At 44.4% G+C, this 15,375-nt stretch overlaps 1 protein-coding gene across 2 annotated transcripts in view; it reads left to right on the top strand.

Moving 5' to 3' along the window:
- The first annotated feature begins 3,854 nt into the window (after positions 1-3,854).
- The window catches only part of HACD3 (3-hydroxyacyl-CoA dehydratase 3), a 31,013-nt gene continuing 19,492 nt past the window's right edge, over positions 3,855-15,375 (top strand). For both annotated transcript variants that reach the window (XM_012180772.5, XM_060418871.1), the window contains exons 1-4: positions 3,855-4,103; positions 10,243-10,285; positions 12,354-12,427; positions 13,416-13,580. In XM_012180772.5, coding sequence (XP_012036162.1) covers positions 4,017-4,103; positions 10,243-10,285; positions 12,354-12,427; positions 13,416-13,580 — 369 coding nt within the window. In that variant the 5' untranslated portion in view covers positions 3,855-4,016. The remainder of the gene's footprint in view (positions 4,104-10,242; positions 10,286-12,353; positions 12,428-13,415; positions 13,581-15,375) is intronic.

Here is a 15,375-nt window from a genome sequence, read left to right on the forward strand (position 1 = left end):
CTTTGACTCTGTGGATCACAACAAACTGTGGAAAATTCTTCAAGAGATGGGAATACTAGACCACGTTACCTGCCTCCTGAGAAATCTGTATGCAGGTCAGGAAGCAACAGTTAGAACTGGGCAATGGAACAAAAGACTGGTTCTAAATTGGGAAAGGAGTACGTCAAGGTTGTATATTGTCACCCTGCCTATTTAACTTATATGCATGGTACATCATGCGAAATGCTGGGCTGGAGGAAGCACAAGCTGGAATCAAGACTGCCGGGAGAAATATCAATAACCTCAGATATGCAGATGACACCATCTTTATGGCAGAAAGTGAAGAAGAACTAAAGAGCCTCTTGATGAAAGTAAAAGAGGAGAGTGAAAAAGCTGGCTTAAAACTCAACATTCAAAAAATTAAGATCATGGCATCCAGTCCCATCACTTCATGGCAAATAGATGGGGAAACAGTGGAAACAGTGAGAGACTTTATTTTCTTGGGCTGCACAATCACTGCAGATGGTGACTGCAGCCAGGAAATTAAAAGACACTTGCTCCTTGGAAGAAAAGCTATGACGAACATAGACAGCATATTAAAAAGCAGAGACATTACTTTGCCGACAAAGGCCCATCTAGTCAAAGCTATGGGTTTTCCAGTGGTCATATATAGATGTGACAGTTGGACTGTAAAGAAAGCTGAGCGCCAAAAAATTGATGCTTTTGAACTGTGGAGTTGGAGAAGACTCTGAGAGCCCCTTGGGCTGCAACAGATCAAACCAGTGAATCCTAAAAGAAATCAGTCCTGATATTCATTGGAAGGACTGATGCTGATGCTGAAGCTCCAATACTTTGGCCACCTGGTGTGAAGAACTAACTCATTGGAAAAGACCCTGATGCAGGGAAAGATTGAAGGCAGGAGGAGAAGGGGACAACAGAGGATGAGATGGTTGGATGGCATCACCGACTCAGTGGACATGAGTTTGAGCAAGCTCTGGGAGTTGGTGATGGACAGGGAAGCCTGGTGTGATGAGGTCCATGGCGTCACAAAGAGTTGGACATGACTGAGCGAATGAACTGACTGAATGACTGAGAGCAACTAGAACTAACTTTGCTTGTGTGAGTGTAAATTGATCAAAACTCTTTGTAAAACTGCCTAATAGTATCTACACAAGCTCAACATACATAGTCTGCTGCTGGTGCTGCTGCTAAGTCGCTTCAGTTGTGTCCGACTCTGTGTGACCCCATAGATGGCAGCCCACAAGGCTCCCCCGTCCCTGGGATTCTCCAGGCAAGGACAGTGGAATGGGTTGCCATTTCCTTCACCAATGCATGAAAGTGAAAAGTGAAAGTGAAGTTGCTCAGTTGTGTTTGACTCTTAGCAACCCCATGGACTGCGGCCCACCAGGCTCCTCCGTCCATGGGATTTTCCAGGCAAGAGTGCTGGAGTGGGGTGCCATAGTCTATGACTTAGCAATTCCATTTCCAGGTATTTACCCAAGACAATTGAGTAGTATATCCACAAAAAGCAAGTACATAAATATTCATGGCTAAAAATGGAAAACAATGCAATGTCCATCATCAGGAGAATGGATAATTTGTGAAAACTTTATACAGTGAAACGCTATACAAAGACCAAAAAAGTATGAACTGTTGATTCATACAACACAGATAAATCTCAAATACATTATGTTGATTGAAAGACACCAGACACAAAGTGTACATATGTCGATCCTATTTACATGAGATTCAAGAATAGACAAAAACTATTCTACAGTGATCGAAGTCATGATAGTAATTACTGGGGTGTAGGGAAGGGTAGGCAAATGTATATTGACATGAAAGAACACATAGAATGATAGAAATGTTCCAGATCTTGATCTGGATAGCAATTAATTATGCAGGTATAATAAACATGCAAAAATTCAGCTGAAGTCAAATATTTAAAATTTGCCTGGTTCTTATACCTCAGTTTTTAAAATGTGCTCTATATTGTGTCTACACTGTAGTAAAAGCAATGCAATAAAAGTACTTTCATAATTTAAAAAAATATTTTATTTTTAAAATTCAAGGCTATCAAAGGTTGCTGTTTTCATTATGTCATAACAGGAAGATTATATCACCTCCAACTGGTTTGCCTACTACTAATTCCTCCTGTTTTTTTTTTTTTTTTTTTTGCCCAGTGCATATCTGATTTTGCTAATCTCCTGTTAACAAACTTCCTTGACTCCTCTGTGTCTGTGGGATAAAGTACAAACAGCTGTTAAGACAGACTTCCCTCATCCAATCCCTGGGTCTTTCCAGACACAGAGCAGCTTCTCTTCTCCATGCCCTTAACCCCCAGTATGTGTGCGTGTGCTCAGCCCCTCAGTCATGTTTGACTCTGCAGTCCCACGGACTGCAGCCCACCAGGCTCTGTCCACAGGATTTTCCAGGCAAGAATGCTGGGATCTGTTTCCATTTCTTTCTCCAGGGGATCTTTTCCACCCAGGGATGCAACCCATGTCTCCTGCATCTCCTGCACTGGCAGGCGAACTCTTTACCACTGAGCCACCTGGGAAGCCCCCACCTCCCAATATGCAGAACCTTCCATCTCTCTTCAACTTTGGACTCATGCCCTGTGGGTCTACTGCCCCACCTCTGCTTCTTCCTCTATCAAATTCCTCCTCACGTTTCACAGCCCAGCTCTCAAGGATTTGCTCTCAAATGTCTGCTACTGGTTTCTACAACCCTCAGCTCCTACCTTCCTGCCTCTTTGTGAGCTCAGCATATTTCTCATATTAAAACCCTCTGTATTTTATATGACCTACTCCCTGAGCTAAATGTTTTCTGAGAACTGGCATCATTTCATCTCTGGATCCCTGTGCTCAGGACTTTGCTAAATAAATGGGTACTAACAGATTGAATTATAAAGTTCGATTTTGTCCCAGATTTCTGGTTTTCGTTGTCATGTTGCTTCCTATCAAATTCTTCGCTCCAAGGCGACTTGGGGCTGAAAGTGGATATAGACGTGATATTTTAAATTAGAAATAAATTGGTATCCTCTCTAGTTTGGGTTTCCTATTTAAAGAGATACAAGTCTCCTCTGCGCTGTCCCATAGAGTAGCCATTAATTTGCAACTGTTTAAGTTAATTATAAGTAAAGGAAATAAAAAATTCAGTTTATCAGTCTCTTTAGCCACATTTCGAGTAGTCAAAAAGCCCCATGTGGGCAGTGGCTACCGTTATGGACAGCGCAGAATGGAACATTTCCATAATCGTATAAAGTTCTATGGGACAGCGTTGGAAATTTCTGGCCTTGACGCCTACTCTCCTCTCTTAGAACACTCTTCCGTCATCTTCCTCGCTTTCCCACCATTTCTCTTATAACCATCATCATACTTATGTCTATAATTCCTTGCGGCTTTTAATAGACTGAGGGTTTCAAGACGTCAGGTACTGTGACTTACTCCTGAAGCTTCGGTGTTTTATCTCTGCAGCTCAGGCACAGAGCAGACGCTCAACAAACGCTGAATTAATGAGTGACAAATGGGAGGAACCTTCCAGCTACACCAATCCCAAGTCCTTTCTCTATGCTGATCAGTTCTTCATGAGCCTCCAGCGTTTGTCAGTTTTTACGCTTATTTTTTAACCGTCTTCCAGCAGTTAAGAGGGAACGACAACGCACCAGCCCACTCCCGAGGCGTCCGCGGCGAGCGGCGGAGCAACACCCTCCTGCGGCCTGCCCCATCCCGCCTCCGCCCCGCCCCATCCCGCCTCCGCCCCGCCCCATCCCGCCTCCGCCCCGCCCCATCCCGCCTCCGCCCCGCCTCCGCCCCGCCCCCACCCGGCTCACCGCCAGGCCGGGAGCCGGCGCCGCGGGCCCCTGGCTCACCACTGCGCAGGCGCGGCCCGCGAGCGTGGGTCGTCTGGAGGCTGCGAGCTGCTGGCACTTCCGAGCTCAGGGGTTTGCGGCCTTCGTCTGACCAGTTCCAGCCGCGCACTACCTGAGACAGCGAGGCGCAGCGAGGCGGCGAGCCGCTCTGGGCAGTGTGGTCATGGAGAATCAAGTGCTGACGCCTCACGTCTATTGGGCTCAGCGGCACCGCGAGCTGTATCTGCGCGTGGAGCTGAGTGATGTGCAGGTAAAGGCCGGGCGGCGGGACGTGCGCCGGGTCTCGGCTCTGGGGACCCGCTGGGACCCCCGTCCCCTTTGTCCCGAGAGGCAGCAGCGTGTCAGCGGGATCCAGGACGCGGTGCGCTCTGGGCTGCCAGGCCAGAGCACGGGCTGGCCCTCATCAAGGCAGACCCCGGGCGCGACCCCCTGAAGGCTCAGGTACCTTGGGTGCTGCGTGAGCCCCGCGCAGCAGAGGCTGCCCCGGCAGCCTCTTTGTTCGCAGTTTGCGGCCTGGTGGAGCTGGAGCCTGGCCCTGGAGGCCTGGCTGTCTGGATTCGGGTTTGCCGAGGCCCCTCGAGGCGTGGGATGAGCTCGTTGGGTCGGAGATGCTGTGTGACAGTGGCTTGCCGGGCCGCGGCTGGACGTCCAGCGCTGGTCTTAGAGGTCCAGAGGTCCCCTCGGACCTTCAAGAGGCCCGCCGCTGCCTCGGGCGGGGGGGAGGGGGGCACACCCACCTCCCAGCCATTCAGTGATGGAAATCATTCATTTTAAAGTCCAGAAGACCCGGAAGGAGTGATTTCCCCCTCTCTTCTGAAGACTGTGGGCTCATGTTTGCTGAGTTGCATACAGAACTTCAAAATTATCTTAACTCACATTGAGCATTTATGCTTGATCTCATTGACTTCCACGTGAACAAGCCGAGGCTTCTTAAATGGTGGCCATCTCAGGACCTGTGTACCCCTCTGTCTCTGTCAAAACCATCCAGGATTCCATTCCCATCGTTGAGGAGCTGAAGTTTGTAGTCTGGAATGTTCTTTCTACAGTCGTTCTTATTCCCTACTCTCCTTGACATCTATGGCACTTTATAGCCTCCTTCACTCTGGCTTAACTCTCTCTGCCTCTGAGTCAGGCGTTTATATTCAGTTCTGTCAGCCCATCTGGCATATTGTCTTGCAAGGGATAGGTGATCTTTGGTTGTAGACTTGAGTTTATTGAATTCAGTCTTTGCTTCTGGAATATAAACCTGTTTTCCTATTGAAAGATAGTACTGGCCAGAATGCTGTCGGCTGTGACACTGCGTGCTGTGTCGTTTAACATGTTAAACCAGGCTGAACTGTACTTTTACCTCAGAGGATGAATAAATGTTCTATGCAGTGTTCCTCTACTCTGCTTCAGGGTGTTTCAATAAAAAAGGAGAAAAAGCAAAATCTTTGTAGGTGGGGATCAAAGTCTCTTTCTAGAGAGAATTCTAACAGTAATCAATAAGAAAAGCATGGACCTTGTGTCCTGGCCATGTCTCTTAGATATTCAGTTAAACATTTTGTAGACCAGTTAAACTCAGAGACCCTCTCTAGTTGTAATAAGGATGTGATATCCTGGCATACTTCTGATACACAAACAGAAAAGCTGTTTTTAGGGGAGGTAGGGTGGTGTTGGAGGGGGGAAAAAAATGTAAATTTGTTGGGCAAATGAAAGCATCGCACTTAAATTTTTCCTGAAAGTTCTAAACCTTTTAGTTAAGAAACATGAACATACGTGTTAATTGTGTTTGTTATATTTTCAACTATGAACGTATGTGTTTGGAATATCTTATAGTTAAAGAAATGTAAAGGTGGAGGGAAAAAATGGGATTTTTTTTGGAAAGAGAAATCCTTTTTTATTTTTAGGGAAAGAAATAAATATTTTGTCCCCAGTTGAGTTTTTTTTCCCCCCCTTAGATTGCCCGTCTGTAATTCTGAGGCATCCATTGGCGCTACTGTTAGTTTTAAAGTAACGTGTCAGTATCATTCATAAAAGAAATCCCCTACCATGTGTGAAACACTACAGATTTACAAAGATGAGTCAGACAGACTCAGCTTTCCAAGGGTATTCTATCTAGGAGGAAGGATATTATATATAAACAAAAAATTCTGTGCATGAGTATGTTTATTTGTAGATTTGGGGTTGAGTATTAAACCAGGTCCCTGGTGTTAAAGGAATTTGTTACCTCTCTTTTATTAATTCCCTGGTGGCTTTTATTAATTCTTTTATCACTTCATTGGTGGCTCAGATGGTAAGCGTCTGTCTCCAATGCAGGAAATCCAGGTTTGATCCCTGAGTTGGGAAGATCCCCTGGAGAAGGAAATGGCAGCCCACTCCGGTATTCTTGCCTGGAAAATCCCATGGGCGAAGGAGCCTGGTAGGCTGCCGTCCATGGGGCTGCAAAGAGTGGGACCTGACTGAGCGACTTCACTTTCACTTTCAGTTTACAGAAATAAGGTGAAGTATTCTTGTCAGACTGAAACTGGGAGAACTTTCTGGAAAGAGGACGGCATAGACTTTCAGATCATCTGATTTGCTGTAGGAGTCAATGCCTTATAACCAGGCACTGCCAGGAACACACCTCTAGTTAAACAAGTTTGTGTTTATTGCTCATCAGCAAGGGAGAGCATACCCTGTGGGCTAGATCACTAGAATGTTAGAACTGATCATAGGATTTGGACTTTGGAGACTGAGGGATAGACTAAGGGAGCAAGGATTCACTTTAGATTAGATGCTGTCAGAAAACAGGAGCAGTGCTGTGGTTGGGTATCTGAATAAATCATATATAGGGAAGACGAATTGGTAGAGAAGTGGCAGTCACTTATTTTGGCCAAGGGGCAGGGTAACTGATGTCTTGTGAATGGCAGTGTGGCCGCGTTTTTGTCTGTGCTTGTTCAGAATTATGAAATGGCTTTATGTCATTTTATCAAGGTATCTTGTTAATGTATAATAGCAGAGTAACATGTCCTAGCTGTGAATGCCAGGCCAGCTTTTGAATGTCAGGGGCTGCTCCTTTTTAAAAACTTCCCAATTAATTACTCCATGCATGGCCTGTGGAACCAGTGATTCTGGCTTGGGATGAAGCCTTTAGTTTATTTGCTTAATGAAGACCATTTGTGGAGTACCTGCTTTTGTCTCACATTAAGCTGGGTTCTGAGTTGTTGGACAGTTCTCTACCGCCCCCTGCTTTCTGTAGCTTGTGTGTAAGTGAGTTTCAGTGTTGAATTCCAGTTTGGGGGCATCAGACATGCTCCCTTCCCGGGACACAGAGAACTGTCAGATTTTCGCATCTCTTCTCTGTCTTTGGAGTTGTAGAGCTAGTGTCTGATGAGAAACCACGACTGAGGTGAGAAGAAAAAGACTTCATCAGCAGCTGTTTCTGTGTTTGAGGTGAGCAGTAGCAAAGACACCAGTGAGAGTCCATCGGGGCTAAAGCACAGTTACTTTCAGAATAAAGTTGCTTTACAGGATAAGCATGAAGGACAGATTTGTGCCAACAACCATAGTTGTTAAAGCATTTGTTCATTTTTCGAGGTTTTTGTTCATTTCAGTTGTATGAGGGCTGTGTGTTTAGCTTTGTTTGGAAGCTGTTTGAAAGATGCTGTTCTTGACCTTACCTAATAGAGAGTCTGGTGGAAAGAGTTGGTTCCTTACTCTTCCACTTAATATCTGGTGTCCATGGATTATTCATTTAACCTTTATGAGCCTCAGTCTCTTCATACAAATAAATGTGAATAATAACACCTAATTCACGGGATTGTTTTGAGGCTTGAACTGGATAATAGATTTGAAAGTGCTTTGTGAATTCTAGTGTGCTACTCAAGTGTAAAACATTATTGTTGTGATACTAAACCTTAGATGAGAAACACAGAGAGCAATAGAACAGAACAGACTTACCCATGTGTGAAAACTTATTGAACAGCAGTGGTGGCTTTACAAATTAATGGAGGAAAGGGTGAACCATTCAGGAGATGGTGTTGGGACAATTGGTAATCCAAGTGGCAAAAAGATAAAATAAGATCTTGTCTTATGCCATACACAAAAGTCAATCTCTCCGTTTTCTGAGTCCTTCAGAAAAGACTCAGTTCGGTGTTGTGGCTTGGGATCTCTCATGTGGTTGTTCAGATGTCATTTGTGATTGACAACGTGTGATGACTTGAAGTAGACTCTTCAAGGATGTGTCACTCACCTTATTGGCAAGTGGGTATCCATGAGTTAATCCTCCAGAGAGGATACATGGGACTGCTGAAGTGTTCTCACGCCCTGGTGTCTGAGTTTTCCCAGAGCGAGCTCAGAAGGAAGCTGCAGTGCCTTTTACGACCTAGCATGAGAAGTCACATCGTTCATTTCCACTATGTTCTATTGGTTACACAGATTCCTGATGTCATTTGGAAGGCTGACGAGTATAAATACCAGGGGGAGAAGATCATGGGGGGCATCTTGCAGTTGGCAACCACAGAAGACTTATACTTGCATTTCCAGAAAAGAGAAAGAGAGAACATTCTCCAGTTCATTTGATGATGCAATTAGAAGAAAGGGAAATTATAGGCCAATCTCATTTATAGACATAGATGTTATTTTTTTTTTATCACTTCCGTGTCTCTTCCTTTCCAGTTTTGAGCTTGTTTCTGGCAAATTTTTTATTTTTTAATCAAAATATCTTCCTTAATTACCAACACCTTCGGAGAAGCTGACATGCCCGTGTACTGCTGGGTAGGAGTTGATGGTGGTTTAGTTGCTAAGTCGTGTCTGACTCTTGCGACCCCATGGACTGTAGCCCACCAGGTTCCTCTGTCGATGGGGTTCTCCAAGCAAGAATACTTGGTTGCCATTTCTTTCTCCAGGGGATCTTCCTGACCCAAGGATTGAACCCTGGTCTCCTGCTCTGCAGGCAGTTTCTTTACTGACTGAGCTACCAGGGAAGGAGTTAGCATCTAAAATCTGACTCAGTGCTTAATGAACTGCAGGCCTTGTGCTGTGGCTAGAGCTTAAACCTTGGCTGCTCACATCTTATGTCCGAGGAGAATAAACTGAGCTCCCCACAAACTCCTTTTTTCCCTTCCAAGTGAATTAGGATATGGGGAACACAGAGTAGGCAAAGAAGTGACCTAAATAGGAAATGTACCACTAAGACATCCCAGAACTCAAGCTTTCATGATAATACGCACACTAAAACCCTGCCACCCTTAGAGAGGAACCATGCCCCTGAAAGTATAACTTTTTTTGGTGAAGTTCCTTAATTCCCTGTCCCTGGCACAGAGAAGATCATCTGGCTTATTAGCCCCTGTGGGTGAGCTTCTCAGCCTTAAGTCTGTACTCTCACCGGGGAGGTTCTTGGCTTAAAAGCTCCCTCACCCAGCCTTCATGGCTGTGAGTGAAGCATTTAGGCTCCCACTGTTAGAATAAACATACCCTTCACCTTCTCTCTGTCTTGTTTGTTTTTCTTTGATGCAAGATGGAACACAGAGGGCAGAGCCTATAGAAGAAGAGTAAATGGACTAGTTATGGCACTGGAAACATGCTGCTTCATGCCTGTTCATTTTGATCTGGGAATTAGGATGCAAACTGTTTCTCATCCCCCGGGAAAAAAAAATTAAGTTGCTAAAAGGCACATAACAACTTCTGGGAATAAATGAACAATTTAGAGAATTTCCATCTCTTCTAGTCTTGGTTTGGCTAGAGGTTAAGAGAGCGTGGAACCTAAGACTAAGGGACTGCACGTTTCCATTTCCATCCAACTGCCTGTAATCTGCAGCCCTTCACGTAACGTAGAGGAATTAATTTGTTTTTCATGATGCGGTATGGGTGTCCCTCCTGGTAAGGCTGTCCCCAGCCGTTCTGTTCCTATTATACTCACTCTCTTCTTAAACTCCCCTAACACTTAACTGTTGTAAAGGCCCGTAACACTTAACTGTTTTTCACTGCTCTTTTGGTCTTGAGCATATGTTACTTGATACTATATTGTTTCTTCTCACAGGGTATGACTCATCAGTTCTGCTGGCCTCCCTGCCTCCGCAGCTCGGGCACTGAGTCTGAGATGTGTGTATTCCCCCGCGGCACCTCACACGGCACCATCTACCACTGCCCATGAGCAGAATGGACTGACTCAGTATATGATTGCTCTGCACAGCAGAGCAGTTTAGGGTCCTTCTTGGGGGAGCCTGCAGTCTCCCATGTATACAGATAGAGAAATCCTCCACAGAGATGGGAGTAAATGACCGAATATATTCTCTGGAGGAAGCACAGGGCAGGAAGTTTGAGTCCCCAAGGTGGAAGGCTGTAGGGAGGGAAGTAAGCCACTGGTTTTAATTTGATTTTTCTCTTCATTGAAATGCCCTTCTTGCTTTCTTGGTCTCTTTCCACAGAATCCCGCCATCAGCATCACTGAAAATGTGCTACATTTCAAAGGTCAGTATCTAGGCAAAGGTTCCCAGGCCCCTGCAGTTAGAGAGACATTGTGAGGGTTGCTTTTTATTTTTATCTGTTTATTTTACTCACTCTCTATTGATGTTCACCTTTCTGATACTCTTGGGGTAAATTATATTGTTTTGAGGTATATGATCAGAGAGCTCAGAAATTTAACATCCCACTTTCCCCTGGGAAAGGCAGCAGATGATAGCAAAATGGTATCCTAGGTTAGAAATCAGGAGATTTATCTTGTAGCTTAAAATTCTGCTACTAGTTTGGACAACTTATTGATTTCTGTGGGCCTATGAAATTAGGATATTGGGTTATAATCTGTGTTTCTTAAACTTGAAGATCCAAGGACACCTGAACATATATCTACAGGATCCTCTAGGGCCATAGACCCTAGATTGAGAAACATGTTAAGAGTTAAATATGGTCACTGTAGGTGATATTTGACTCCATTACACTTGTGAACGCAGTGGCAAACAGCCGCTGAACTCATATAAGTAAGTATTACTTGATTATAAGGTAACCATCTAGGTGACTCCAAATATGCTTCTTTTTAAAAATATTAGAACAAAACCCCAAAATAGAAATTTTCTTAACAAGACTTTGTGGCTCCCTGATGTTATACTTACAGACCAGTTTAATATACATTGTACTTTAGACGATATCTGAAGCCTTTCCAGCTCTGAGAGTCTTTAATTCTGTGAATTCACCTCCATCTCCTTCTTAGTTCATCAGCAGGTTTTCTGCTGAGCCTGAGAGGGTAGGTCGGGATTCACTGATACCCAGTGGAGTGGGATTCTCCCTGCTGTCTTTCTATTCTGGTTTCTTGGAATGTCATTAGTAAGTGACTGGGTTATGGGAGATTGAAGAGTTTCTGCCTTATATGAGACTCCATCTACCTTAATATACTTATGTAAAAGCACAGCCTGGCTTTTGAATCGACTTTTCCAAGTGAGAGCCCTGGTGGTAATGGCTCAGATGTTGGAGGGAGCTCAGCATTTGAAAGGAAATTAAAATGATAAACGTGTATGTTGCCATGTGGAGCTTTCTAGACTGTCCTACCTTAAGGAATTTGTGGTCTTAGAGAATAGCTACCTGTAGCACATAATAGGCAAGTCCTTCCACACACAGTCAGATGAGGAAAGATAATCCCGAAAGTTAGAGGGCAGGGACATCCCGTAGTCACTGGCCTTTAGGCGTGGCACCTGCTGCCTTTGGGGGAAGATGCCATGTCAGGGCCCAGGAAGGGCATGATGGTCAACCTGAGGTCTTTCCCCCTAGTTCCACTTGTCCTCTCGGTAATGAGCTGAGAAAATGGTACCTCTCTTTTTTATTCCATTTGGAATGTGCTAAAGGAGCAGTCAGCTGCTTCATTGTCTACCCCTGGTTGTGTGTGCAAGTTGCTTCAGTCGTGTCCGACTCTTTGTGACCTCATGGACTTGGCCTGCCAGGCTCCTCTGTCCATGGGATTTCCCAGGCAAGAATACTGGAGTGGGTTGCCGTGCCCTCCTCCAGGGGATCTTCCTGACCCAGAGATGGAACCCATGTCTTATGTTTCCTGCACTGGCCGGCAGGTTCTTATCACTGGTGTCACCTGCAAAGTCTCCTGTCTCTGGTTGGATGGTGTTAAATTTAGAATTTTCTTTGAGACGGTATATTAGAGGGTCCGTGTACCCTGCAGCTTTCCTTAACTGCAGTCAAGAGAATACACCTACTTGACTTTTCTCTGCTGTAGATTCAGAGCCAAGATAAATGTGAACATTAAATTTATATAGAGTGTTACCTTTGGCTTTGCTTTCTGTATTCTTTTTGCTTGTCTGTTATTTATACTGGCCATCATTGAGGCCTCATTAGAATATTAAATATTCTAGAGCTGATCACGAGAAAGTCATAAGGAGATAAACTTTTGTCAAAGATTTAGCTTTCATCTAGCTGTTGAGTAGCTCTGCTTGCAAGCCCCCACTCACTTGATTTGCATACTTCTGAAAGAACAGCACCAAGCTAACATTTGAACGGCATTGCTCTGCTCAAGTTCACAGCAACCCACATTTCTTTATAGCTCAGGGGCATGGTGCCAAAGGAGACAATGTTTATGAATTTCACCTGGAGTTCTTAGACCTTGTGAAGCCAGAGGTATGTTCTTTCCTTCCTTACTTCCCTTTCTATTTTAAGAAATAAATACTTATAGTTTTGTTAAATGGGGGGGCAAGCCTTATGGGGAAGAAGAAGATAAACCTAAGCAGAATATACTTTTGTTTGGAACAGAGCCCAGGTGTTAGCCACAGAGTAGGAGGAAAATTGGAGAACCTGAGTTGAATCTGGGCTCTGTCGTTATTAGTGGAGTGAAGACGTCTCCTCACTTCTTCGCATTTCAGTTTTCTCATATGTTACATGAAAGATTGGGTTAAGTGGATCTCTAAGGTTCTTTCCAGCTGTGAGTTTCTTAATAGTCAGCGGTGGTTTCAGGGTTTCTTACTAGTCAGCAGTCTGGGACTTGCTTTGGAGGCAAAGAGAGAGGCTGTATAGAGAAATAATGAGCTGGAGCAGCCCCTAAGAATTTGAGTTTAGTTGAGAAGGCTCTGTAGTGAAAGACTGATTTTAAAAAAAGGTGTAACTGAGACAGTACAGTTCTGGCCTTGATGCAGGCCTTTCTAAATGCTGGAAACCACTGACCATTTGAATTGAATCATCTTCATGGGAAGAAGGTTTGGAAGGCAGTGGTGCACCTGAGAAGGTGGTTGGATGTAGAGCCTGGCATGATGTAGGTCCGGTAGGGTGTTCATGCTAATTTCTGCCGAGATAACCAAGACTATCTGCCTTTCTTGTCTGGCTTTCCTCCTGTGTCCCCAGCGGGGCAGGGTGGTGGGGAGGGAACCAGAGCAAGACACTGCTGCTCTTGGCGTTCTTCCGAACCAGAGCAAGACACTGCTGCTCTTGGCGTTCTTCCTCGTACCAGCCCTTGGTCTAGATGTTCTCTTTGCCCCAGGACTTTTAGGAACCGAGAAGGAATGGCAGTAAGTACCATGCAGCTTCTCTGTTCAGCCACAGTGGTTTGTGCAGTTTCAAGGGAAGGAGTGGGGGATGGGAAAGGGCATTCTCACGTTCTTGCTTTCTCTCCTAGCCGGTTTACAAACTGACCCAGAGGCAGGTAAACATCACTGTACAGAAGAAGGTGAGTCAATGGTGGGAGAGACTCACCAAGCAGGAGAAGCGCCCGCTGTTTTTGGCCCCTGACTTTGATCGTTGGCTGGACGAGTCTGATGCTGAAATGGAGCTCAGAGCCAAGGTCAGTAAGGATCTGGAATCTAGACAGAAATCATGAGGAACCCAAGTTATTTGGGGCACCTCAGATATCTATCAGGATCTGATAAAATAAGGACAAAAATATAGATTCACTGATTGACCTGGAGACGTGGTTTTATAGAAGTATTGGTCACGTATTTTGTAGACTGTTCCTCAATTGGGTTTTGTTTGATGTTTTTCTCATGATTAGCTTAGATGAGTTTTGCGTAGGAAGGCCTCAGAGGTAAAGTATCCTTCTTATCATGTCATATCAAGGTTGTATACTCTCAACATGACCTACAGCTATTGATGTTAATCTTGCTTCACCTAGATGTGGTTAATTTTTGGTAGGTTTCTCCACTGTATGGTTTCTCTAGGTTAAGTTAAGTTGCTCAGTCGTGTCCGACTCTTTGCAACCCCATGGACTGTAGCCCACCAGGCTCCTCCATCCATGGGATTCTGCAGGCAAGAATCCTGGAGTGGGTTGCCATTTCCTTCTCCAGGGATCTTCCCGACCCAGGATTGAACCCAGGTCTTCCGCATTAGAGGCAGATGCTTTAACCTCAGAGCCACCAGGGAAGCTCTACTCTGATGTTACTCCTCTCTTTTCTTTACTGTTTTCTTTGGAAGGAGGTCACTGTGCACAGTCCACACTTAACGAGCCAGGAGCTATGCTTCCCATTCTTAGGGTGGAGTATCTGTATACTTTCTTTGGAATTCTGCATGGGAGATTTTTCTTTTCTCCTTTATTTATTATCGTTTATTTATATCAGTATACGTCAGTAGCAATGAGCACTCTGAGCACCCAGATCACCCAGATTCTGGTTTCCACTATCATCCTGCAATAAAAACAACAGGCCTGGGAATATACAAGATAAACCTGGAGCAGCTTACCGTGCCAGAAATTAAGGATGCACTTAAAAAAAAAAAAAAAAAAAAAGGCCCATGATAATGAAGCTGTGTCAAAGGGACACTGTTCTGATATAAATAAATGACAATATCCATACTGATTTATATTGTTTTATAGTTTGTGCTGTAATCCAATGCTGTGTTATATATCTTGTTGCTCAAATTGTTCTGTCTTTGGCCACTGGAAGCTCTTGCAGTAGGCTCTTGTGTCCCTTTGACACAGCTGCATCATCATGGGCCTTTTTTTTAAAGTGCATCCTTAATTTCTGGCATGGTAAGCTGCTCCAGGTTTATCTTGTATATTCCCAGGCTTGTTGTTTTTATTGCAGGATGATAGTGGAAACCAGAATCCGGGTGATCTGGGTGCTAAAAGTGCTCATTGCTACTGACGTATTACTTTTAGGTTCTCTCAGCTGACAGCACAAGGAAATATATGTGTGTATACCAGCCCATGTATATACATGTATCTATAAGTATTTCCATATATATCCATCTATATCTATATTATCCTAATATAAGTTCACACTAGTGTTGGAGATTTGATTTTAGCTTCTAGAAAATCATCAAAGTCTTAAAAAATGAAATAGCAATCTGTTTCCTGTCTGAAATTTCCGTTTTGTTTCTACAACCATGACAAATTTTCTAGATGTCTTTTCCAGCTCGAAGATCTTAAGGCTGCCCACTTTATAGTTTGGAAGCCAGCTGATTGGTTTAATTCTGTGAGCACTGGATAGTCATTCTATAGTGCCAGTGCTACCCAGTAAGGAGTCAGGCTTCTTAGTACCGTGACTTCAGACATTCTTCCCAAGGAAGTGAGAACACAATTGGAGGAGGAGGTGGCTTTGAAGGAGTCATATCGTTTTATCTCTCATGTGGGCTTCTGCAAGCAT

This window comes from Ovis aries, chromosome 7 (assembly GCF_016772045.2).
Source record: "Ovis aries strain OAR_USU_Benz2616 breed Rambouillet chromosome 7, ARS-UI_Ramb_v3.0, whole genome shotgun sequence".
Taxonomy (NCBI): Eukaryota; Metazoa; Chordata; class Mammalia; order Artiodactyla; family Bovidae; genus Ovis; species Ovis aries.